This window comes from Heteronotia binoei, chromosome 11 (assembly GCF_032191835.1).
Source record: "Heteronotia binoei isolate CCM8104 ecotype False Entrance Well chromosome 11, APGP_CSIRO_Hbin_v1, whole genome shotgun sequence".
Classification (NCBI taxonomy): Eukaryota; Metazoa; Chordata; class Lepidosauria; order Squamata; family Gekkonidae; genus Heteronotia; species Heteronotia binoei.
In genome coordinates, this window is record NC_083233.1 from 47,845,015 (window position 1) to 47,872,004 (window position 26,990).

The window sequence follows — 26,990 nt, forward strand, 5'->3', positions numbered from 1 at the left end:
TTTAAATGATTACAGATTTGTAAATATCCTGTTTTCAGCCACACTCTTTCCCAGTAGTTGACAGACTAATTTACTCTTCTCTCCATGGGAGGGCGGGTATCCCTGCAATTTGGATTCTTTTCCATTCTGCCAGGCAAGGAGTTCTACACAAGCTTACACAGTGGACTAATCCCAAACCCTTATTTATTTATTTATTCGATTTATATCCCGCCCTCTCCACCAAGGTGGGCTCAGGGCGGCTCACAACTACAGGGCGGCACTGAACTACAAAAAAGAATGCACTAAATAGTCTTCTTACATCATTACATCAGCTGCACATACTAAGGGACTGGATCAGATGATACTTTGTGGATTGTTCTCCTAAATACATTTGGGAGCATGGGGGCACAAGTCTGTTTCTCCCACTTGGTGCGTCAGCTCCATCTCCAAACATGCATGAAGGGATTTAATGTATGAATTGGGCCTATGCATGGTACATATTGCAAATCAATTCCCTAACTAAATTTGGAAACCTACTGTATTATATCCCCATGCTTTATTCCTGACTGCACCATGCATAAAGCCCCTGTGCAGCTGTTCAAGGCAGGGCTGATGCACAGAAGCAGCAGCCATTGCATCTGTGCCCCCATTCTACATGGAGAGGAGAGATCAGCAAAACATTACCTGGCCCATTCCATGGACTGTGCTTATTTCCTGCAGCTATAAAAACCATACTCCCTTGCCTACAAGCTGCCTTTCATTCCTGCTGCCCTCTCCCTCTTCCCTCGCTCTCTCCCCTCCCCAGCTTCCTCATTCATCCCTTCTGCAGCCTCAGCGGCTTTTACTTTTTTGTACACAGAGATGGGGAAAACATGCATTTTTAAACCTTCTACAAAAGAACAGGCATTTTGGTACTCCTAGGGTGCATGTGCTAGAACAATCTCCCCCCTCTTTGCCTGAGCTGCTGCTCCCATATCAGCCAAGAGCTCCTAACACATGCGCCAATCAAACTACTAGTAATCTGGTTATATTTCAGAAAATCTGTCAAAACGGCATATTGGGATTGCTAGAGGCTCTACTGCACTCCCCATAGGTGGGTGGGTGGGCAGGCAGGGGAGAGGGTAGAGGAAGACTTGGAGAAAAAGAGAGTGAGAACAGAAGAAAGAGCAGCTCTTACGATTGCTTTGCACCAGAGACAGCGCCAGTCCTGCAGCCTCCGCACACTCCCACACGTTTTGTCACAAACGGCACAGCGGGCACTGACAGGGAGGTTCCCTTCCAGCCATTGGTGAGGCATGGCCACCTGAGAGGCAAAAGATCAAAGAGCTTAGATGGGAAGCAGGGCTTGTGTGTTTGCAGATCTGGCTTCATCCCTTTGCAGGGAGCCATTGAGATATGCAGCAGAGGATAACACAATGCAAAGCATCAGTCATGAGCCCACCACACCAGGAACTGAGTGCAGAAAGGCAATCAGACCTGAACAGCTATGCTGGTGGTGCAGAGGAGGGTGTGAGAAGGAAGGTGGTTTCGGAACATTACCCCATCTTCATCCTCAATGATGTCATTTCCTATGGAGGCCAGAGTGGTCCATTTGCAGTTGTTGGTAGCTCTCACAGCACAGCGTTTGTGGGCTTTGAACTTGCAAACTAGGAGGGGGGGGGAATCAAGCAGGTGACGATTAGTTGGAAGGAAGACATCTGAACGTAAGAGCATTGTACTAGGTTCAACTAGGTTAGCATCCTATCTCCAACAGTGATAGCAGCAGACAGATTTTGAACAAATTTGATCTATGCCTCTTTTAAAGCAATGTAAACTACATTTTGTAAGGAACAAATTCTATGAATTAATTGTGCATGGTGTGAAGGACTTCATTTTGTTTGTCTTGCATCAATCATCACAGGGTGTCCTCAGTGGGAGAAGGACTAAAGTTCTCTCTTTCTACCTTCTGCACCTCATGCATAATTTTCTAAACCTCTATCATGTCTCCCCTTAGATTCAGATGGATAGCTGTGTTAGTCTGAAGCAGCAGAACAAAGTTTGAGTCCCGTGGCACCTTTAAGACCAACAAAGTTTTATTCAAGGTATATGCTTTCATGTGCATGCACATTTCTTCAGATATCAGTGAAATCCAGATACTATCTGAAGAAGTCTGCATACACATGAAAGCTTATACCTTAAATAAAAAAATGTCTTGGTCTTAAAGGTGCCACGGGACTCAAACTTTGTTAACATCTCCCCTTAATAATCTTCTTCTCTGAACCAGAAACTCCTTAACCTGCTTTCCCAGAAAAGATACTGCAGTCCATTGATCAGTATGGCTTGTCCTTTTCTACATTTTCCCCAGCTCTAAGATATCCTTTTTCATCACAATTGCCCCCAGTATTCGAACTGCAGCTGCACCACAGGTCAATATGCAGACATTTTGATGCCGGCAAGTTTTATTTCCAGTCTGTTCCCTCATAAATCCATGTCATTAAGTTTTGTCTTTTTCACTGTTCTGCCCAAAGAATTAATGTTCTTTATTTCCAACACAACAAGTTTCTCATCAGTTGTCACCACCAGTTCAGAGCTCATCAGGGAGAGTATATAATTAGGATATTCTGCCCTAGATGTGCATCACTTTACACTTGCTTATATTGGGCCTCATTTAATATTCTGTTACCAACTGACCCAGTTTGAAAACACCCATTTGGAGCTCTGTTTGCAGCAACCACACATAATTTGGGGTCATCCACAAACCTGGCTACCTTGTCGATCACCCTTAAACTGCTGATCTTCTATGAATAACTAAAACAGCTCCAGTTATTAAACATATTTTTTTGTGGTGGGGAAGTGGCTCCTTCTTGCTCCTCTCCATGACATGGCCTGCCTATTAATTGTCTATCCTTTTGTTGCTTTTAAAAGTGATTCATCTATGAAAGGATATGTGCTCTTACCAAACTTTGCTTACGATTAAGATGGGCAGGTATTTTAGTCTGTCTGTAGCAATAGAAAACAGCAAGAGTCCTGTAGAACTTTAACAAAATTTGTGGCAGAGTAGACATTTTCATGAGTCACTGCTCATTTCTTCAGTTCCATGATTTCTAGCTCTAAGATATCCTTTCTTATATTTGCTTAAGAGCTTCAGTGCAGGTCTTTGCTTTTTGGAAATCCAAGTATATAGTCTTATCTATCACCCTTACATTTGTAGTGACTCTCAAAGAATTCTTAAATGATTGTGATTTTTTTTGCCAATCTTTCCTGTCTTTTTTTTTAAAATTAATTAACATTGAAACTGCTGTTTTTGACTAGCTAGCAAGGGATTGCCAAACATCAGACAAGCCCAGGAGGCAACAGTCCATTTGTCTCTGCCCTGAGTGCCATCTGGAGCAGCCACCCCAGTCACAGTAAGATGCTTGCCCTGGAACCTCCCAAAGTATTACTAGCCATAACCTGTGGACAGGATTGCCAACTTCCAGGTGGTGGCCAAAGACCTCCTGGGATTTCAACTGATCTCCAGGCACAGAAATAAGGTCAAGTGGAGAAAATGGCTGCTTTGGAAGATGGACCTGATGGCATTATTCACCACAGAAGTTCCTTCCCTCCACAAACTACACCCTCCTCAGGCTCCAATCCCCGATATTTTTCAACCTGGAGCTGGCAACCCTACTCGGGGCAGCCATTTTATGACTAATTCCTGTCCTGAGGCAGAAATTCTGTGGAAGTACTCATCACCTTTTCTAAAAATACCCAAAATATCTGTATTGTAAATTCAACAAGGTTGGAGATTCTTGATTACTAGAGTTGCCAGCTCCAGGTTAGAGATTTTGGGGAGGGATTTTTTGGGGAGAGTATGGGGCGGTATCTCAGTAGGGTATAATGCCATGCAATCTATCTTCCATAGCATCTATGGGATCCAGGACGAACTGATCTCTACAGTCTGAAAATCAGTTGTAATTCTGGGAAATCTCCAGCCAACAGCTAGAGGTTAGCAACTCAATTGATTAGGAAGCATGTAAGTGGCCCTTAAAATGTAGTTACTCTTCAACACTGAATCACTTAAGCTGTATCTGCACATTGTTAGCAATTGTGCTGTCGTTGTGCTATATTTTAGTTAGAAAATGTATATGCTGCCTCTCATGAGACCTACTTTGGAGGGGGGGGGTGCACATGCACCTGGAAGTCATGGTGACTTTTGGTGAGTGACCCCTACTTGAGACCTGGAAGATATCCAGAGAGGTGGGGAGAAAAAACTCAGTGTGGTGTATTGCCATCGAGTCCACTCTTTGATGCTGTCATTTCTTCCAGACAAAGTGATTATTGTAGTCTGCAAATCAGTTGTAATTCTGGAGAAGCTTCAGGCCCTACCTGGAGGTTGGCAAGCACACACCTGCTTCATGTCTAAGGTAGAGCCACAGAAAGCAGAGATTGCAAAGTAAGCATACCTTTTACCTATCATTCACAACTGGATTTTACTGTGTGGATAAGACAAACCAGTTGCAAATGATTCCCATACAGCACAATGAAAGCTCAAATTCTAATGACCACCCCTTCATCTCCCCAAAATGTCTGTTGACTGCCCTGTTGGGAGACAGGAGGGCGAGGAGTACGCATGCACAGTGGGTGATCTGTCTTCCATAGGTCACAGTATATATGCATATGGGTTTCTTCTGTTTCTGTATATTCTATTTGTGTATCAAAAAGTTACATATGTATGTGATGGGGAAGTGTCAACGTGCATCTGCTATGCAATGCATTTTAGCTTTTAGAATATTATAGATATGGGTTGTTGAAATGGGAGAGGAAATGAAGTGGAATGATTTACTTTTAAATCAGGCCACTAACTAGGGCCACAGCTAGGATTTCATGTTTGGTGGGGCCCACAGCAGGATTTGTTGTTTTTGGGGGGAGAGGGAGGGGCACCTGGTTTGACAGCCTAGGGCTCTTGGCATTGTAAGCTGCCTTGAGTTCCACAAGCTAACCCCCCTTTGCCTGGGCAGTCACAGCAGCCCCTTTCTCTCTCAGAGAGACAGAGACCTCTTGACTTTTCCTCCCCCTCTTTTGCTCTGCATGCTGTGTTAGGGAAGGGGAGAGAAAAAAGCTAAAAGGCCAGCAACAATGCTACTACTTGTTCAGAGTGGCAGTGAGCAGATTGGGGGCCCTCCAATAGAGGGGCCATACAGTTGGAAGCCCCCCCCCCCAGGCCCCACTGTAGCTACAGGCCTTCCACAGACGATTTTAAAAGGGAATTACTGAAATTCATGGAGAAGAAGTCCATCAGTTTCTATCAGCCATGATAACAAAAGGGAGCCTGCACATTCGGATGCAGCAAATCTCTGAATACCAGTGCCAGGGGGTCACATCAGAGGAATGCCTTCTATGCTCTGTTTATAAGCTCTCCGGGGCAAGTGGTTGGCCACAGCATTAAACAAGATGCAAGACTAGATGGTCCAGTGGTATGATTCAGCAGGGCTCTTATTAGGGTTCCCATATCCTCCTGGCCACCAGCAGGGGATGTAGGATTGCCAGACCTAGGTTGAGAAACTCCTGGAGATGTAGGGATGGAGCCTGAGGAGGACAAGGACCTCAGCAAGATACAATGCCATAGAGTCCACCCTCCAAAGCATCCATTCTCTCCAGGGAAACTGATCTCTGTAGTCCGAGGTGTGATTCCAGGGGTTTCCCCAGCTCCCACCTGGAAGTTGGCATCCCGAGCTCTTATGTTATTATAAACCAGACTCAGTTTTGCTCATGGTCCATTTGTATATTCATGCTTTGATAAAATTTTTATTTACTCAGAAAACATATGTTCTGTTTTTCTTTATCAAATAATTTCTCAAAGCAGCAAACAATTTTTTTTTACAATTACAATAAATTCCTAAATGTACATTAAACAGTTTAACGTCTCAGGAGGAAAAGGCAGGATGACAATGGACAGATTTTTTTAAAGTTATCTTTTCCTGCTTGACAGAGAAGAAGTACACTAAAAGATTATGTAGTAAGGGAAGGGTGCAAGGTGGATGGAGGGCAAAATTTCACTCGTTGAACCCCAAGGAAAAAAGTTACAGCCAGTCTTGGCTTCCTTGCTGCAAGATCAGCATCTTAGCTTATCTTTCATTCACTTTCCTTTGCTGCTCATGAAGGGGAAAAGTTTGCATGCAAGATAAAGGAGCCAATTACCTTCGCAAGAGAGACCATGAGAGGTGACCCCAGACAGTGCCTCCCGGCAGACGTTGCAAAAGGTGGGCCGGGCATGGGAGCAGGCATACCAGTTGTGCAGGCCAGAAAAGTGCTCCATATTGAACTGGGAAGCCTGAAACATCATAGGAAGAAGGGGAGATGTGGTGCCCAGACAGATTCAAGTGTGCGAGGGTGAGGGGCTTTAATGGCGAGGATTTCTTGCCAGAGGAGAACATTCACTCTGGTTAAAGTAATCTTCACATGGGTACTCTCCCATTCCCCACCTGACAGCAAATTTGTGGGAGAGCCAGTTCTCAGGGCAGAACAGTGAACAACTTCTCCCCCCTCCCAACCACACACCTGCTTTGTGCCAAAATAGGCTACCAGGAACTTGTCCAGCCACATACCTCTCAGTTTAGAAACTGGGGAGGGGCAGCTGCTGCCTTTAAAGGGACTTATTTGGCCCTCAGAGATCCTGTTGCAGATTCCAGGTTATGTTATGGAGAACTGCACCAAGTGGTTAAAACATGAATCCTACAGTGGCAGGGGTACATCCAGAAGAGGCTTTTGCAGGTGTCAATGTTAATGCCGTCCTCCTCCCTCCTCTGGGCACAGTGCTCCATCCTCTCCCCATCTCCATGCATCTCTGTTTCTCCTACCTCATTGATTTCCCATTTTTGGACAGACTTCAGGGCACCAATCCAGTCTTCCATCTCCTTCCGATTCTCTGCACAGAGGATGAGTTTTCGGAATGGTGTAATAACCTAGAGAAGAAGGGCTGCCTTGAATGAGCCATCAGAACTGACTGATCCAGACAAAGGAGAAGGAAAAAAGGCTTCTAGGGGAGTTGGACCAAAGCCTTTAGGCTAAGAGACCAGACAGGGACCATTTGAAAACCTATGGGATGTTCAGGATCTCCCAATCCCCTGGGGTACAGGAGGCAGACCTACTGTGAAGCTGTTGTTAATATTCTTGGTGCTGGTTTCTGCTACACTGGCATCTGACAGGTCCACTTCATCAAAGATCAGAGACTGGGAAAACAAGGGGGACAGCAATGCCAATTCCAGAAACAAGGCCTGGTCTGTTTAACTCTTTAGGCCAATGGTACAGCAGACCTCCCATCTTCTCTTCCATTCATCCCAACTCTTAAAGTATCTCAAAATCTTGCCCAGAATCAGAACACTACACAGATGAAGAAAACCAAGTTCCCTGGTAGCAGAGTTGCATATATTTTTAGTCCAGATTTCCAGATCGCCTACTTATGAGGGAATTCTCCCCCCTTCCCCGGCTGCCTTTTAAAATGAGCTTGTGACTGCAGCACTCGGGGGAGGTGACAGGCAGTCGTTCTCTCCCCTTGGCTTGATCACCGCTCCCCAAAATAGGGTAGCAAAAATCAATAAAGGACAGGTTGCTTGTGGTCTTTTATAAATCACAAAGCAGGAGGAGCAGCTTGTTCTGCCAATGCAGCTCCACGCTGTGAGAAGCGGCATCAGCCAAACATTCTCTCCGACAGGCAGCAAGGACCTAGTTGTCTGAGGGAGCCACTCACCGTGCCCAAAGAACCAGGCTTACCTTAGAATCCTTGGCGTAGTAGAGGGTCCGCCCTCGTAGTTTGAAGTATCGCCTCTTCCACCTCTGGAAGGAACTTGTCTGCTTCAAGAGGAGGCCCTCCTTCACGCTCTTCTGCAGATAAATGAAGAAAGACCCCAATTCCTTGGCATTAGAACTCACCACCAGGTCACTAGTCCTTCAAGGAAGAGCACCCATGGCTCCACTGACTGCCTCATATTTTGTTTTCTCAGTCTGTGAGCCAGCTACTGGTGGCTGTTACATTGGCACTCTACAGTGGCAATCTGGGCCAGTGCACTTTTAACGAATCCCTATGTACAGCCACAGCCTCCGGCTGTTGCCTGCAGATTGCAAAAACTGCTGGGACTGCCCTGCTTCCTACCCCTAGGCCTACCTAGAGCGTGAGATGTCCCAATCTGCCTTCACCCTGAGAGAGAGCAGCAGAAGTGCATGCACACAGCTACTGCTAAGACAAATGCCTGTTCCCTGTGTCTGCAGAAGGTGCAAAGGGCTGTCTGGATAGCTACCCATGCCTCTGCCCACCTTGCAGCTGCTTGAGACTTTGGCCTTTAGAATCAGCAAGGGCAACTCCAGGGCAAAGGAGGACAAAGGTGAGGGGTTTTTTATTGCAAATGCAGAAACAGCAGATTGATAAAATGCAAGGGCAGCGTTAACCAGAAAAACCTGATCCTTGCATTGCTTTGAAAGGTGGAAGGAACTTTGAAGATCAGCCAGCTTCACTGAAGTAGTAGTTATCAGCTCATAATTCACAAGCACAAGCTACCAGGAAGGACTGCACTACACTCCAATGGGCTGCCATCCACAGTTTAGAAAGACAAAGAGAGCGATGGTGCCTGTACACAGCTTAGTGATTCAAAGAAACAAATCAGGAAGTCTCTGGTTCAAATTCTGCCTCTGCCACAAACTTACTAGGTGGCTTAAGGCAAGCTAGTCTTTCTCAGCATTAGCTGCTGCAAATCAGCAATACAGGGATGACACCACCAGTCTACCTCATGGGGCTGCGTCAAGAATTACAGTGCTGAACTAACACAGGTGGCGTTTTTGGAATCCTCTGCAGCGCTATACAAATGCCAAGCACGCTTATTAATAGCGAGGTCAGCATTAGTAATAGTATAAGGCAGGACTGCAGCTTGCTGGAATATTTTGTTTGGTGGGGTCAAAAGAAGAACTTTCAGTGGCAAACACAGCACAAAGGAAAGGGCTTGCCCAAGAATCAAGGAACTCCACAGGAGGTGCAATTTGGTCCTTGATTCACTCCTCCCTCTGTTTTTCAACAATAGAGAGATCACAGGTAGTCCGGGGACTTGAGGAATGCTGCTGGGCTCCCACTTTTGCCCAAGGCAGGCCAAAAAGGTTTCCCTTCCCACCAGGTATACAAGCAACCTGCCCTGTTCCTATTTGCTTAGCTCCCCAGGCTGTGTTTGCAGAGGATTAATCCTTGTTTGCCAAACATGAGTTGCTTCTTGAACTCGCTGCCACCTCACAGCCTTCCAGCAGTATCCAATTGGTATTTAAATAAGATGCAAATCACAATCCTACTCAAGCTCTCTTCCTCCAATTAACCAGGAAGCTAATTGTGTCAAATACGAATGAACAATAAATCCATCTTTAACCTGAGTTAATTCAGCATGCTGCTCAGCAAAAGAACACACAAAGCGTGGCAGCAACTTGGGTTTTCCTTGACCTGGGAGTCCCCTGTTCGGGAACATTCACTCAGAAAGTCACTGCATACTTTAATTTACAAAGATGCCACTGCAGGCAGCTTTATAGAAAGAGACATTTTGATTGGCACAGGATAATGGTGATGCATTCCTGAGCAGCCTACACCATTCACATTGCCTCTAGCTGGGAATTACTTGAGAGCAGAAGATAAGGGCCCTGTGGATCAGGCCAAAGGACCATCTAGTCCAGCATCCTGTTTCTCACAGTGGCCAACCTGATGGCATCAGGATATTCTCAAGCTAGGTATGAAGTAATGCCTCACAAAGACATTCTGCTGTAAAACTGGTATTGAGTGGTATCCTACTTTTCCCTTACATATCACTACAGGGTGGTGTAGGGTTATCAGATGTCCTCTTTTTAAAGGACATGTCCTCTTTTTGTGTGTATGTGTCTGTCCTCTTTGAGGCTCTTTTAAAAAAAAAAACCTGATGAAAATGTCCCCTTTTGGGGTTGGGAGGCTGAGCCTGTTTTGCCCTACAGCCCCCCAGTGGAGGTACGCTCCAGCTTAAAGAATAGGGATATTTAAAATGAGATTTGTCAAAGCAATCGATAGTTTGAAGTAGTCAGTCAGGAAATGTGTCCTCTTTTTCACTTTTCAAAATATGGTAACCCTCAATTAAAGTTTTGGATTAGGATCTGAAGCCTGGGCTTGAATCCCTACTCTGCCACGGTAGTCAGCTACTTCCATGTCAGCTATTTTCTCTCAGTTTAACCTTCCTCCCAAGACTCTTGTTATGAGGATAAAACAGAGAAGAATGCTGTAAGCGACTTTAGAAGCAAAGTGAGGCATTAATAGTTAAATGAATAACACCCTAAAACACATTGCCCAGTTGTCCACATAAACACCAGTGTATATCCCCTGTGTTGTATCAGTGGAGACCAGCTACTGTCAGCTATAGAGTTTGGCTCACCCAGAACACCCCATCTGGTGCAACCCACATTTCCCTGCATCCCTAAGGATTCTGAAAACAAAAGAGCACTACTCAGATCACAGCATGCAAGCTGGGTGAAAGCCTTAACTGGAACACAAAGCATTCTTCCCACAGGATGACCTGTAGGGTTGACCAAAAAGTCTTTAGCAGGTGGGGAAAAGCAGACGTAACCGCCCCCCCCCCCCCCATCAAACTAAGTGCCCTGAAATCCTTACCTAACCCAGGTAGAAATTATTCTAGCCTTGTTTATTTTAAGTAATGGTAAAGGTAAAGGTAGTTCCCTGTGCAAGAACCAGTCATTTCAGACTCTGGGGTGACATCGCAGCATGACGTTTTCATGGCAGACTATTTTTTTTTTTACAGGGTGGTTTGCCATTGCCTTCCCCAGTCATCTACACTTTACCCCCAGCAAGCTGGGTACACATTTTACTGACCTCGGAAGGATGGAAGGCTGAGTCAACCTTGAGCCGGCTACCTGAACCCAGCTTCTGCTGGGATCGAACTCAGGTGATGACTGAGCAGGGCTTGGACTGCAGTACTGCAGCTTACCACTCTGCACCATGGGGCTCTTTATTTTTCTTTTTAATTTAATTTTTTAATTTTAAGTAGGACCAAGCAAAAGTCATTGGGAGGAAAATTCAGGTTAAGACACAAAGTCTGTTTCTTTCCTTTACTTTGGCTAGTGCAGGAAGCACTGGTCCCTCCCTCCCTCAGCTCTCCTTTACCGGCATCAAAGCAGCCTGGGCCCGGGTCTGAGTAGGAAGTAAATCTAGCCAGTGCTGGAAAGACAATTGTGGGAGGCAGTGTGCCTCCTTTTTAAAGGGCTTTGTGGCTACATATGCAGCAGGTTTGCAGGGTTTGCATTTGGGGAACATCCCATTCTCTCCTCAGGTTGAGCAGAACCTCTTCTCTCCCAAAGCTTCTGGTCGCTTCATGATGCTCTATGAACATTATATGAACAATAAAGAGGAGATGGAGCTGTGAGTGTATGCTGCTGCACTTTCTCTACATTGATGCCTGCACATTATGGAAATGGATACGGGGCATCTAAGGGTGAACAAATACAAAAAAGCAGCAAGGGGGGGACACCTGACAAACATGCCCCTAAAGTCACAGACCAGTTCCCCAATTCCACTGCATGCTAAAAACCACCATGCTTTGTTCGGTCAAGAAACATACAATTCCTCGAGAGTCACCAGTATCGGGCAGGAACGCAGCCAGGTACATCCTGCGCATCACTTTTGGAGAGAGTGCTATGCAACAGCTCCTCCAAACCCCGAATGGAATGAAGCCTCCCCACCTGAGAATGTGCATTCGAGCAAAGAGAGAAGGAGATGGAGAGTGCATGCAGGGAAAATGCTCAGCCCCCTGCAGCATTCAGTTGTCCAAACCTTGCCATGTAGGATCAACAGCCTCTGGCCACGCATTCCTTCTGTGTTCCTCTGTCCTCCAGCCTTCCCTGGCCATTCATTGTTCCAGGGGCACAAGCCTGACTGGGGCTCCACAGCACAAAGCCCGGTCTCTGTCTCCTCAATGAAGCCTTCCCAGCAAATCAGAGGCATGCATGCAAAATGAGCCACGCCTGCCTTTCCTGCCCGGCAGGTAGACAAGGAAGTGAGTCAAGGAAGCAGCAGGTGGACAGACAAGGGATAAAAATAGAGCAGGAGATGCTGGGAGAGGAAGACCGAGACAGGCAAGTGAGAACAGGAAGACGTGTGCCTGGCTCCTTGCCGAGCCTGTTGCTCTTTGCAACTGACAGAGGAGAACAAAAGCTTGGAGCCCTCAATGCATGACCAAAGGAGCCTCTCTGAGCCTGCAAATCATTCAGTGCAACCTCTTTGGGCACAGCTGTAGGAGCAACAGCCCAGTGCAATCCCACACCTCATCCCCTCCCTTTAGGTGGGGTGGAAAAAGAGAATGCTGCATGGAGTGCTTGGACCATACAAAGGACTAAAGGAGCCTTCCTGGATCACATCTGCCAGGAGAGGCTATTGCTGATGGAATCCATCCACATTCACAACACAGCAAGTTTGCTTCAATGCTTGGCCTGGGCCAGACCACCCCAAGACCAGAGATCTCTCTCTCACCCAAATGCACAGCTAGATATCAACTCTCAGAATCTAAGGTCACCAACTTTAGGTTGGGCAATTCCTGTGATTTGGGGGCAGGGAGGGAGATCAGCAGGGATGTGATGCCACAGAATCTACCCTCTGACACTGCCATTTTTTTCCAGGGCAACTGTTCTCTGTAGTCTGGAGATCTGTTATAATTGCAGGAGAACTCCAGGTCCCAACTGGGGGGTGGCAACCTTACTTCAGGCAGTGATCCTGCAACATCCAGAAAAGGAAGGAAACAGAGATGTTGCTATACTCAGTCCCTTTCCAACCTTTGCCCCCTCCTGAGACATGTCGGTAGTGGAGCTAGGAAGCTGTACCCTTCTCTGACACTGATGCTGTGTAATGCCAGGTCCATTAATTACAAGACCTCTACTCTGCAAGATTACTTTGCAACTCAAAACATGGATCTGGCATGTGTGACCGAGACCTTGTCAACTTATCTCTGTCCCCTCAGAGACTTTTCCAGGGACTTTAAAGGAGGCAGTAGTGAGACTGCTCTTGAAAAAACCAGCTCTGGACCCATGGTTCCAGCCAACTACCACCCAGAGTTGAACCTTCCATTCCTGGGCAAGGTAACTGAGAGGACAGTAGCAGAACAGCATCCAGTTTTCCTGGATGATGCTTCTATCCTGGACCTATTGCAGTCTGGCTTCCAATCTGGCTGTGGGATGGAGATGGCGCTGGTCACTCTCACAGATGACCTCTGGAGACATCTGGATCAAGGTGGGTTAGTGCTGCCATTGTTGCTTGACCTAACAGCAGTGTTTGACATGGTCAATGATGATGTCATGACCTACTACCTCACCAATATGGAGGACAACCTTGCAATGGCTGATCTCCTTTCTCCATGGTCGGGACAGACAGTGGCACTTGAGGATAGGATAGGGTCTCTCCACATTATCCATTGGTATGCAGCATCCCTCAGGGGGTAATTCTTTCCCTGATGTTATTGAACAGCAACATGTGCTCCCTTGCCCAGTTAATCTGGGGATTTGAAGTGGGTCGTCACCAGTATACTGATGATACCCAGCTGTATCTGTTGATGGATGGCCATCTGGACTCCATCCCAGATGTCTTAGCCATGCCTTTGGAGGCTGTGGCTGGTTGGTTATGCAGAGTCAGCTGAAATTAAATCCATCAAAGATAGAAGTTCTGTGCCTGAGACATGGTGGGGTGGGATTGGGAATCCAGCTCCCAACCCTTGGTGGGACATCATTAATGCCTGAATCAATAGTGAGGAGTCTAGGAGTGACCTTGGATGCCTGTCAATGGAGGCTCAGGTCACAACTGTTGCCAGATTGGCCTTTTACCATCTTTGGCTGGTCAGACAATTGGTTCCCTTTCCTCCTGCAACTCAGCCATGATGATCCATGAAATGGTCACCTCCAGGTTAGGCTAATGTAACTCACTTTACACAGGGCTGCCCTTGAACTTAACCTGAAAACTTCAGGTGGTGCAAAATGCAATGGTGTGCCACTGGGATGCCTTCACAGGTGCATATGCAGCCAATGCTTTGCCAGCCGCATTAGCTTTTGTAACTCGCTTTACACAGGGCTGCCGAACTTGACCTGAAAACTTCAGCTGGTGCAAAATGCAATGGTGTGCCACTTGGACGCTTTCACAGGTGCATATGCAGCCAATGCTTTGCCAGCTGCATTGGCTTCCAGTCAAGTAACAGACCAAGTTCAAGGTTATGGTACTTACATTTAAGGCCCTATGCTGTCCCGGACCAACATACATCCCCTGAAGAGCTCTATACTAGTCAAAACAACATTTTCTGGTAGTCTCCAGCCCTGAAGACATCTGCTTAACCTCAACCAGAGCTGGAAGTTTTTCAGCTCTGGTTCCAGCCTGTTGGAACATGCTCCTAATAGAGACAAGTGCCCTATGGGACTTATTACAACTCCACAGGGCTTATAAAACTGAGCTGTTCTACCAGGCCTTTGATTGAGGTGGTGAGTATCCCATTCCATTGGCCTCCTCTATGCTCTAACCCAGAGTCCCCAATCCCCAAGCCACAGACAGGTACCAGCCTGTGGTCTGTTAGCAACCGGGCTGGAGAGCAGGGCAGAGAAACTGCACTGCCCCTTTCACCCACCCAGGACCCAGGCAGACAAAAGAGGCAGTGCAGCCTTGTTCTGAGGTTGCCTTGAAGTGAGGCAAAGCAGCCCTGCCGCCCCTTTCACCTGCACAGGACCCACGCAGATGAAAGAGGCAGCGTGGCCTAGCAAGGCCACACCGCCTCTTTCATCCACCTGGGTCCCAGGCAAGCAGAAGGGGCAGCAATGCAGCAACCTTTGTCTACCCCTTCGTCTACCTAGCGGGGAGGCAGCAGAAGCAGCCCCAGTCTCCCCCCCCCCACATTTAAAGACACCCATGGGGGGATTGGGCACGGTGGCAGCATGGGGCAGCAAAAACCCCAGTGCTGCCCCCTGCCTGGTCTGTGGAAAAATCGTCTTCCACAAAACCAGTCCCTGGTGCCAAAAGGATCGGGAACCACTGCTCTAACCCACCTATGCTGTGCACTATACCAACCTGTTGCCCATTATACTGATTGTGTCCTAGGCAGTGGCCTGGGCCCACTTGCTTAGTGTCCTAGCGCTTCTTCGGAATACACGGAATGCACTCAGGACTTTGTTGTATTATGGATTGCCATCATGTAGTAATAAGCTTAGTTTTTAGATTAAATTGGAATTATATGGAACTGTTTTATCTGTTTTAACCTGTTTATTGTAACCCACCCTGAGCCCACTTGCAAAGAAGGGTGGGATAGAAATCCCGTAGAATAAATAAACAAACACACACACATTATGGCCAGGCTGCCCTAGCATCCCGTTACAGTTCCAGAGTGTTTGTGGCAAGAGAGCTCATTGTGCCCCCCCCCCCAAAAAAAGAGGGAATAAGAACACAAGCACCCACCTGCAGCTCTGCATGGTAGTACTGTAAGCAGGGAGGAACAAGGAAGTTTTTGTCCATAACCAGAGGTCATTTAGTAGAAAAAGAAGTGAGGAAGTGCATTAGCACAACTAATTTGCATATGTCATACACCCCTGACATCACCTGAAAGTGTACTAAATTATATCAGCTCAGTATCTATCTTAAAATGCTTCTTGAATTATAATTGTAATAATAAAACCTTACTCCCATCATACTTTTTAAATTATTTTCTCCTATGTGGCCTCAGGAGCATGATGAAGATTTCCATCTGTCTGCTTGATATATTTTGGTTATTTCTCCATTTTTTGTGGGGGAGGGTCACTAGCCGTGGGCCCCATCAGAAGTCCTGGGCCCTAGTAGCTGCCCCACCAGCTACTAGGGCCCAGTGGTTTAGTGGTTAAGAGGGGTGGACTATAATCTGGAGAACTGGGTTTGATTCCCCAATTCTCTACATGCAGCCAGCTGGGTGACCTTGTGTCAATCACAGTTCTCCCAGAGCTGTTCTCTCAAGAGATGTCTTCTCAGAGCTCTCTCAGCCTCACCTACCACACACAGGGTGTCTGTTGTGGGGAGAGGAAGGGAAGGAGATTGTAAGCTTCTCTGAGGCTCTGAGTGATGGGGAGGGTGTAAATCCAACTCTTGTTCTTCAGCTTAGGCTGTGCTGATGTTGACCCTGAGTGGGCAGATCTAGCATGTTGCTTTCAGATTGCAATGGAATGGATTTGTATTTCTCTTTAAGCTATCCTGGTCCACAACTGTGGTGTAGAGTAGACAAGTGTTGCAATGAGACAGTTACCAAGTCCAGTTCAAGAAATATCTGGGGACTTCTGGGGTGGAGCCAGGAGACATTGGAGGTGGAGCCAGGAGCAAGGTTGTGACAAGCATAATTGAACTCCAAAGGGAGTTCTGACCATCACATTTAAGGGGACCGCACACCTTTTAAATGCCTTCCCTTCACTGGAAATAATGAAGGATAGGGGCACCTTCTTTAGGGGCTCATAAAATTGGATCCCCTGGTCCAGTCCTTTTGAAACTTGGAGGGTATTTTGAGGAGAGGCATTGGATGCTATGCTGCAAGTTTGGTGCTTCTACCTCAAAACACAACCGCCCCCCCCCCCAACTCCAGATAACCGTGGATCAATTCTCCATTATACCCCACGGGAATCCGTCTCCATAGGGAATGAGTGCCCAGAAGACATTTCCCTCCCCCCCTCACTTCTGGATGACCCTGAAGCAGGGGGAGGGCCTCCAAACTGGGGGATTCCCTGCCCCCACCTGGAGATTGGCAACCCTACAACAGACAGACTGATCCCCAATGTGTAAAGGAAGGACAACCAAGAATCTGGACTGACACTAGAAAGGCAGAGCAGAGCTCAGAGTGCATCCTTCAGCTGTGGAGTGGCGGGGGCGGGGGGGGAAGGCCTAGCTTTGCAACACAAATCCTGCCATAACAGACTGAGAAACCAAACACTGGCCCAATCACCAGTCCTGCCCCTTCTCCTGGGCTTGAGGTGGGCTGCCAAATTTTTCTTATCTTTCTGAAGTGCATGAGTGTTATCTAATCATTTGCTGCCTGATTAATTTTTTGATGGGACATGTCTTTGGGGCTAGAGGGGGGGGGGGAAAGAAAGATTTTTTGATGACATCACAGGGCTCAGCCAGCCAGCACCATGCACTGTCAGCTTCTGCCCTGCTTTCAGGGCCATCTTTCCCCATAGGTCTGCCCTGGAAGAAACAAGAGCAGTTTGGACTGGATGGAATGAGGGCCCTTCCAGGACAACCCTGCTACTCTCTTTCCCTGACACAGGAAGCATTGGTGCAATTTCCAGTTCTGCACTCTGCAACTTCCGTTCCCTGCCTACCTCCTTCTCTCAAGCTGTTTCCAGACAAATGTTGCAAAATTTAAGTTAAACCCAACAGAAGTGAACATTTTTCTATAGATGAGGACACCCAGATTCTGCAGAACAAGGTCTCTTTCACTCATATTGCCATAGCTGGTGTCCCTCAGCCAAGAACACAATGCCTTGAGCCTCATCAAATCCCAGGTTCAGGGGAGGTAGATCAGTGAGGAAGGAAATGAGTACCATGACATAGATTTCAAGGACTCAAGGGCAGAAATCACCAGGTTCAAAAAGCCCGCTTGCTGAAGCATGGCAACACTACAGCCCATCAACATATGGACTCTTCCAAACAGCTTTCCCACAACCTAAGGGGCACCCACACATGAAGCATCTTTCTGAATGTTCTTAAAGCTAAATCTGTTAACAGGAAGTCACAGTTCACATAAATAAAGGAAGGGGGTTTCCCTCTTTCATTATGTACAGTTCTTAAAAAAATGGCATCCCTGTGGGAAAGAAAGATACAACTACTTCTGTCCTCCCTTCCACGAGGCCATAAAGGAATCCAAAGGCCTCCATTTTGATAACAAAAACAGCCCACAGGAAAATAAAAAGGAATCCCTTCTCACCTGCATGAACTTCCATTTCACTGATGGTTCCTGTAGCTGCTTTGGATAACCCCCCCTTCCTCTCTTGAGGAAAACATTCATATGACTGAGCATGTCATTTTGGCCCTCAGAGAAGTTTTGGCCCTCATCTCACCCTGATGCCCAAATGACAGAAGCAGTAAGCAGTGGCACAACACACAGCGAACTCTGACTTCGAAGTAGGACAGCAGGCAAACCAAGGAGGAAACTCTCAGTTTGCTGATCACAAGCCGCAGCGGCTGAGTCATTCATAACAGTTCCAGGCAGCACAAAACAGAGGTGGAAGGGTGTGATCTTATCGAGGAGGAACTGCTAAAAATAGCCCTTGGGTTGGCCTAGAAGTACCACCACCATGCTGGGGAGGGGGAGAGGTCACACGGTCAGAGGAGCAGGGCCATGCTCCAACAAAAGGAAATTCAAGTTCCTGTGGGAACCTGCAAGGAGTGGAGAAAACTATCAGCACGGTACCTTTGAGAAGATTCTAGTAAAATCTACCCTTTGTGCACTGGGATGTGGTCTCCCTCATTGCAGGACCAGAGGCCTCAGAGTAGCACCCTGGAAATCCTTTTGTGTCTCATTACAAGGCTGTTGTTGTGTCCCAAGTGTGTTGCTAGTTCTAGGCCTACTTACCTGCCTCAGGGGCCTAACCACATGTGACCTTTTCCTACATCTATCCTTACCTACCCTTTCCTACATCTACCCTTTTCCTACATCTACCCTCACCTGTCTGGTGAGACAAATCTGAGAAAATTGTGTTTCACTGATTTCATTCCTTTCCATCCCAAACGGCTGCCACTTCAGGGAGGGAAAACCTCCTTGCTGCCCACTACCAGATCTTTCTCAGTGTGCCTGACACAGGCTGAGTGGCACAAAAAGTGGCACCGTCGGGGAGGGACGGTGGCTCAGTGGTAGAGCATCTGCTTGGGAAGCAGAAGGTCCCAGGTTCAATCCCCGGCATCTCCAAAAAAGGGTCCAGGCAAATAGGTGTGAAAAACCTCAGCTTGAGACCCTGGAGAGCCACTGCCAGTCTGAGTAGACAATGCTGACTTTGATGGACCGAGGGTCTGATTCAATATAAGGCAGCTTCATATGTTCATATGTTCACAAGGAAGGAGAAGTGCCCTGTCAACATCCTTTTTGCACTGTAGTGCTGCAGTGGCTAGAGGGCAGAAAAGCTATTGCTTTCCAGCCCTGACCTGACAAAAGGTTGCAAACCTGTTGCAGAGACTCCCCACCCGGGCACCTTCTCTTCCTACAGAATTTGCTGAGTTGTGCCAAGAATATCAAGAGGGATCCAGCAGGAACTCTGGCAACTCACTGAGGCAATTGGGCTAACCATATTGGCAGCGGTATGGGGGTGGGGGAGGAGATGTCTTTTCTAATGCAGCAGCAGCTCATGCTAAAAAACATGCAGAGCAAATAAATGCTATATCTTGGAGTCTGGATGGACCTCTGAAATGCTCCAGCCAGATATAAGTGTACAATTACAAGTACTTGTAAGAATACATGTAGAAAATTTCACATGTGGTTAAGCCCTGTATCCTTACAAAATGCTTGGGAATGTGATCTCATGACCCTGGAAACATGTACTATATTTTCAATTGGGTGTCAGTGTTTTGGAAGCAATACCACAAAAGAGATGTGATTCTCAACCATGGAAAAGATGCTTTCTGGGTTGTGAGAGTCTATAAAGAGTTATTTGGAGGCATACACCACTGGACCTCTATAGATGTGGGTTCCTCATCCATCTTGCCTGCCATCCTGTTTTGAATCTTCCATTCATTCAACATACAACATGCTTATTCAAAGAGGAAGAGGCAGCAATTTCTACTTCCTCACTGGGTTGCTGATTCCCTTTGAAGCCCTAGGCTTTCTGCTCCAACAGCTTCTCTGAACAGAGATAATCTTTCTTTTGATGATGGCACAGTGCCTCCCCCTCCTCCATCTGTATTCCATCCTACCCACACCTAAATCAGACAGGGTGATGTATTCTGATCATGACACATAGTTGGTCATTTTAGGCGGTTGCTTGAGATTGCCAAAATCCTGTTTCTCAAGATGCTCACCTCCCTCCAACCCCTTCTTAGATCTCATCTGCAAAACTGTTTTCATTTTATAGATTTTGGTAAGAAGTAAGGGCGAGGGGGGGGGGGAGAAAGAGGACCAGGAACAGTCACGTTCCAAGTGTTTGCTATTCAGTGGTGACATCAAAAGCTCTCAGCCTATCCTGATAGCTGTCTTTATTCATCTGCAATAGAACAAACAACCTATTGGTTCAGTCCTGCTCTGAAATTTCCTTGCCAGTCAAAAACACCTGTGTCATTGAGATGACCTCAGAACTGTGAATTCCAATTCCATGACAACATCCTAACACAGCAAGGTTTGCCACCCTGGTCACTGCATCCCAGCAAGACATGAAGAAGAAATGGCCAGGCCCCAGAGTAAGCAATGCAGGAAGACTGCGTAGCTGGCCAAGAGGAAATCCTACCCAGACTTCAAACATGGCCTGGTGTACCAGCACACCCCTCCTCCAAAAGGTTTCCTAGGAGACTATATTTGACGCAGTCCCAGCTCTCCCCCCCCCCCCCCCCGCCACACACACAGAGTTGAGACAGCCCCTGATGCCTTGCCATATAGCAGAGGAACAACTGTCATATGTACGAGGGAGGGCAGAATTGCCCCACTCAGTACAGCAGGGCCAAGACTGAGGCTTCCAAAAGAAACCATAAGGTACATTTCATAACATTTGCCCAATTCTCTTGAAGCGGGGAGGGGGGGGGAGGTCTTTGCTTTTAATTTGCCACTGAAATTGTTGCTCTATCCAGCACAAGAAAAAACAAGAGGCATATATGCTTGGTAGGAACAGCCCACCCTCATGAGTGCCTGGCCAACAGAAGGAAGAGCCAAAATACTTGCAAAGGGAAGACAGAGACCGTGCTTTGCATGCCGAAGGTTGGAGGTTTATTCCAGGCTCCTCCCTGGCAGAGATCCAAGAAAGCAGCTGCCAGTTAGAGCAAACAATACTCCCTGGATGGATCAGTGTTCTGACTCTGTATTAGGCACCTTCACCTATTCATGCTGGAGTGAACTGCCAAACTCTTGTTAGGCTTCATTCCAGTCGGGATATGATTTCCTTACAGCTTATTCAGTTCTCTACATATCTTCAGACTTTGCTGAGTTCAAGGCAGTGTGCTTCTCACAAGAGTTTGGGGAAGCGGTCAGGCCATCGTGGGCTTAAACTGCGTGAACACAAACTCACCAATACATTTAAATAAATGTGATGGGGATTTCTATCCCCAACTCATATGTGACAAGCTCAGATTTCTGGCGGTGATCAGCCCCCACTCCTTGCTAATCCATCCATGGAAATGCCTCGGGAACTAGAGAGAAATAACAATGTCGACTTTGAGTTTTTGAGAATACAGGGAAGCTGTGCTCACCGATAGCCCCTCGCATAGCAGCCAAGTGCCTAATAAGCCCTATTTATCGCTAGCCTTGCTCCCTCCATCTGCATAATAAACGGCTTCCTACAAGCCTTCCAACAGCACAATAAAGCCCATTACAGAAAGGCCTGCGGCTTCCTCTAATTGCTGCACGCCACGGCAAACCTTCAGAGTAGGCGCACTGCCTCTTCAACCTCATTATTGCAAGCCATGGGAGGGAGAGGTAAGCCTTCTAACTCGGCAGCGGAGTCAGATCCCGCTGCAGCTGGGAACTGCTCTAAACTTGAGGTGGATCACCAATGCAGTTTTCTCTGCCTTTGCCCGGACTTCTTGGTTTCCCTGCCTGCAAGTCAGCTCAACCCGCCTCCCCATCAGGAAGCTGAATGCGGTGGGTGTGCTTTGCACTTGGCAGGAGGTGGTGGTTACAACACAATGCCGCACTAAACCTCAGCGCTGTTAAGAGTTCAGAGCTAAGAGCAAGTAAGAAGCTTTTGTTTCCATCCAATGAACACATGGACCTAGAGGCTCTGCATCCCTCCAAACAGCACTCTGCCACAACTTACAAGATCCCCAACATGGCAGAACAATAGTGGGGAAAGGGAGGCCCAACCACAGCCTTGAACAAAGAATGGGAAAGCAGCACCTCCACAGAGCCAGCCATCAGCTTCATGTGTTTCTTCCAAAATGGCTATATTGGCTTAAACTGGGGATGCTCATTGGTCCACCTGTTGGCTCTTCAGGGTCTTGCTTTCTGCATCTTCTGTTAGCAACAGGAAGGCTTAAAAACTGCATAACATCAAAACAACATTCTCCAGTTTCAGAAGCCAAAGCTCTGAGGAAACACTCAAAATTCTATGGACTTCCAATTTCACTCTACAAACCAGATACAGACCTAGAGGTGGACTTGGAAGTTAGAGTGGGTCACAACAGATTTCTAAGGGATGCCTGGAAGGACAGAACAGCCTCTACTTTAACTGAACGATGCACTGACTTTCACAACAGGTTGAGCTTTGAGTTCAAGAGGGCCATTCTCTGGCTGCAGGGTTCTGTTACATCTACCATAGAAGCAGGGCTGCTGCCACTCAGGCCTGGCCCCAGAGAAGTACAGGCAGACCCAGAGCCTACCACAGCACTGTAAGTAATGACACTGCCACACACAGTGATGGATGCTCCAGCTATTCAGCTGGGCCAGGAAATGTGCAGGGATGACAAGAAATATGCTGAGTTGGGCCTAGTTCTTTGGCAGCTCTGCTAAAATGGTCAGCAGCTAGCGTTTATGCGACTGGCCAGCCTCCGCAGCTACCTGTGCCAGCCTTTGGAGGAAAAGGTCTGAACTCTGGAATACTGTTCTGACTGGATGAGATGTAATTGTCTCTGCAGCCTGCTCCCCTGCCCAGCTGCCTTTCCCCTGGGCCTCCAATTGAGACACCACTAATTGAGTTGCCACTTTCCACTGCAAGACCAAGACCCATGTTACAGGGTGGGGGAGGGAATCTTCTTCAAAGCAAGGACACAACCTTGGAGCCCCAAGCTCATTAAGTGCAGGAATGGGGCTATTGCCAGCTATTATTAGTCCACCTCCCATTCCCCTGGCAACTGCTCCAAAAGGAGGGGAGCCCAGTTTCGCATCGTCTTTGTACATTTCCTTGTCCTTCTCACAAAACACACCTGCCCCTATGGAGCATCTGCACAGGAAGAGTGTGGGATTTTTCAGCTCAGGGGCAAAGACAGGTGGACTTGGGGAGGGGGCAGCCAGCCCTGCCTGGTCTCCTTCACTTCTATTGGAACTTTAGAAGGAGCTCATCAACAAGGCTAAGACAACTTGGGTATTACCAGAGGAGCTTGGAATGCCATGCTAGAAAAGTCCCCAAATCTTTCCTAAAGGAAGCCAAATGATGTTATCCAAACAAGTTGCATCTGCTTATATTGACTTCAATGTGCAGATTTTCTTTTAATAATTTTAGTAGTTTTTCCGTGAAGAATCTGATTTTGGACATATCCTGGGCAGTGTTCCTTCTAAGCTGAGTTAGTGTGAGATAGCTCACTATTTTTTAACCTGGGTATTACCAGGTTAAAAAAATTACCAGGATATTATGCAGTAACCAAGTCACTTGCTCACTTTAATACCAGTAGCCCACGAAGTAGAATTTTTGCTCACAAGACTCCACAGTTTAGAGAAAGAATTGATCCTGGGGAATTACAGGAAGAATGAAATCCACACAAAATAGTATCACACTTTGAGCGGTTAAAAAACAACACCTTAACACTACTGTCCAATATCAGTGTCCACTGGCTTATTTGAAGAAGGAAATCTGAGTGGTGTAGTGGTTAGAGCATTGGATGAGCATCTGCCACAGAAGCTTGCTGGGTGACCCTGGATCAGTCGTTGTCTCTCAGCCCAGCCTACCTCACAGGGTTGTGTGCATGAAATGGATGAGATGAGAACAATGTAAGCAACTTTGAGGTCCCACTGAAGAGAAAGGAAAGGTATAATGAAGTAAATAAATAAGTACCCAGGTGTGCCTCTTCAGTGCTCTTGGTGAAAGTGGAGGCACTTAGCTGGACAATCTTCATATCCCAGAAGTAGAAAGTGAAAGGGGTGTGTAGGGAGTGGAGGGGCATTCTATGAATTGCTATTGTTCCCTCCAACCTTCCCAAAATCAGCAAGAACTTACCTGAGCCACAAGCCCTGGCTTCTGCCAGAGGAATTCACTCAGTGTAACATGAAAGTGTGTCTGCTTCTATGTAGTCAGGTGTTAGCCCACAAAATAATAATTGGCTGCTCACTTAAAACTGGCATAGTGTAATGGTAAAGCAAGTGAGTTGGGAATAATCTCAGCTCAACCTGTAACCCACGCAGTGCTCTCATGCAAGCCTCAGCCTAATTGGGGGGGGGGGGGTGTGCTGTAACAAAGGATCTGTGTCAATGCCAGAAATCTTGCTTGCAGTGCTTTTATCCCCCCCTCAGTCCTGATACAGACCCTGGGCTGCCTCAGGAAACAAGGTCTCAGCGTCCTTCACCACTACCCCCTTCAATGTCTCCTTGCCCAGCTTCCCAAGAGCGCCACAGGTTCTCTCCATTCTCACCCCAAGAGCCAGTCTGCTTTGTTTAAATCCCCCACCCTTACACCTGGAGCCGGCCTCTCCTTCAAGTGATCTCGGCCAGTTTCAGCTTCCTCACAGGGGCTATAACAGCACAAGCTTCCACAGTGTTACCAAGAGGCTTCAGATACATTTGAAAAGTGCTCTCTGCATATTACTTAGGGGACAAGTTTGCCTAAGTCATCTTCAAAGTGGCATTTTGTGATGACCCCATTTCACAGTCTGGCTTTGTGCAGGAAAACAAGCAAATGTAGCACAGGAAAACTAGCACTGCATTTGGCTCAATTCCCAGCCCAGCCTCAAAGCTCATTGGGTGGCCCCCTTGGGTAAGTTAAGTTGCACACGTACTCTCGCTCCAGCTAACCTAATTTCCCATGGCTGTTGAGAGGCTAAATCACTGTTCCCAGCTCCTGGGAGAAAGGGCAGGGCACAAGATGGAGAGGAGGCTCATCACTTCCTCCTGTCGATTGAGCCCAAATAAGTTCAGCGCAGCTCAGCTGCAGCTGCTGCCAGAGGGCCTCGCTCTGCTACAGTAGCGCTCTCCAGGGTGCTGGGAACAGCTTCTCCTCGCCTGGCGCAGCCAAAGAGAAGGAAGAGCTTGTCCAGGCAATCCCTTCTATCCCTTTCAAAGACTACGCTGAGCACTCATCTGCCGTGCCACTCCAGCAGCAGCGCTCAGTCGCTGCTCTGCCTCCCATTCACAAAAGTACTACAGGCCAGGTGCTCTGGGAATATCCTTGGCACGCCTCCCTTTAGGCCTGGATGAAGCAAGGTGAAGCAGGGCAGTGGAGTCTCATCGCCAAGTCTCTCTGCTTCGACAAAGCTTGGTTAACCCAAAAGCCTCCAGAGTGCAAGCAAAAATGCTCTGGCTTGTGGCGCCCAGGCAGATGGCAATTGCAAGCAACCGGGCTTCTCTCGCTGCTGGAGACTGCAGTGGTGACTCATCGCCAGGCAATACACTGAGGGACGTGCAGCTGCAGAATCCTCAGCCCTACGAGAGTCTCCAATTCACTTTTGGGCCATGAACGGCTCCTCAGAGCAGCTATCTAATGAGGGCAACCTAAAATATGTTTTCAGATACTTAAAAAATTCAGATGCCTGAACTGACAGTTGGAGGCATCATATTTCATGGGTTCCTGGCTCTTCAAAGTTGGTGACGGGATGAGAACCTGAAAGCTCCAACAGAATATGTTTTTGTCTCATTCAAATATAGTCTCCTTTAGGGGTCTAGAACCAATTCTATTCAGCACCTATGGTTCTAGAACTAAATATGACTCTTTTAAAAAAGAAAATTCAATATCTGAGGTATAGGGTATGGCCAGGTGGGATGATAAAATAACTTGTATGTGAAGGGAAGGACAGGAAAAGATTGGTGTGGGACTAAAAGGGTTTCTTAGACAGGCTTCACTGAAAAGGAAATGATAGAAGAGAACAGATGCCTGTGATCCCAGTACGAACTATGCACAAATGTATGCCAGTGTGTTTAAAACAAATGTGCAGGCTGCTTCTGTGTATGCTTATTGCTTTTTATGCTCTCTTGTGTGCCACTTTTAATGAAGAACACAAGAACCAGTGTTCGGGTGGCAGAGATTTTACTTGTTAGCGGACGTATTATTTAATACTGCATTATTATTCAGTTGTATATTTTTTAGTTATGCAAATAGCCTTTCTTATACCAATTCATTGTTGGTCTATTGCTGTGAATTTTGGCATAATTTGCCTCTTTGATTATAAAAAGCTGCTGATTTCTTTCTACACATTTCCTTCTATTTGGTCTGCAGATAAGCATGTTTATGCATTCCTGCATCATTATTTTATCAGAGTTACATATAAATAAATATGGAGCATCCCAGAAATTTTTTCTCACTTACGAAGGTTACTTGAGCACATAAACAAAATGAACAAATGAAGGCTGGAATGGAGAATGAAACTTTTACACTGAAAGAGCAGAATGATTGCAAAATGAACGGTTTTCATTAATTCTGGAAGATACTGGGGAGACAGCTCCACATTCACCCCACTATTTTCTCTCAAAAAAGGGACAAAGGGTCAAGCTTTAAAGCCACTTGACAAATTTACCAAGGCATGACAGTATTAGCTTGGGAATCCTTAAAAACACACATATGAAAATGCTGATCTTTCAGGGAAAAAATTGTTAAAAGTCATCCTCAACCGAAAGAACAGGAAAATCACCAAAATATCAGCTATTTTTAAAAGGAATTCAGGGCTGGGATGGGGAACAAGAAAGTTACAGGCTCATTAACCCTTACATGTTTTCAGTGGGTAGATGAACATTAGTGGGTAGATGAACATTATTAAATCTAGAATCATTAAACATATCAGCAAGCAAGCCTTGTGGTGGAAAAGGCAGCATGGATTTTGCAGGGGGAAGGGCTGCCTCACCAACCTCTAATAATTCCTTGAGAGAAGCCACTAATAAATGGATCTCAAAAGCATTAAATACTCAAACTAACAAAAAGCTTTTAAATAAGTCCCTCACTAAAGGTTCCTGTTTTTTTGAAGA

General features: G+C 46.8%; 1 protein-coding gene across 2 annotated transcripts in view; it reads right to left on the reverse strand.

Moving 5' to 3' along the window:
* DGKK (diacylglycerol kinase kappa) overlaps window positions 1–26,990 on the reverse strand; it is a 55,620-nt gene that overhangs the window by 23,731 nt on the left and 4,899 nt on the right. The window contains exons 1-7 of one of the 2 annotated variants that reach the window (XM_060249565.1): window positions 11,774–11,890; window positions 7,711–7,821; window positions 7,089–7,169; window positions 6,798–6,902; window positions 6,139–6,271; window positions 1,519–1,625; window positions 1,157–1,282 (exon numbers count right to left, since the gene is read on the reverse strand). In XM_060249565.1, coding sequence (XP_060105548.1) covers window positions 1,157–1,282; window positions 1,519–1,625; window positions 6,139–6,271; window positions 6,798–6,902; window positions 7,089–7,169; window positions 7,711–7,821; window positions 11,774–11,809 — 699 coding nt within the window. In that variant the 5' untranslated portion in view covers window positions 11,810–11,890. Of the gene's footprint in view, window positions 1–1,156; window positions 1,283–1,518; window positions 1,626–6,138; window positions 6,272–6,797; window positions 6,903–7,088; window positions 7,170–7,710; window positions 7,822–11,773; window positions 11,891–26,990 lie in introns of those variants that run through there. The other variant, XM_060249564.1, reaches the window with a different exon arrangement.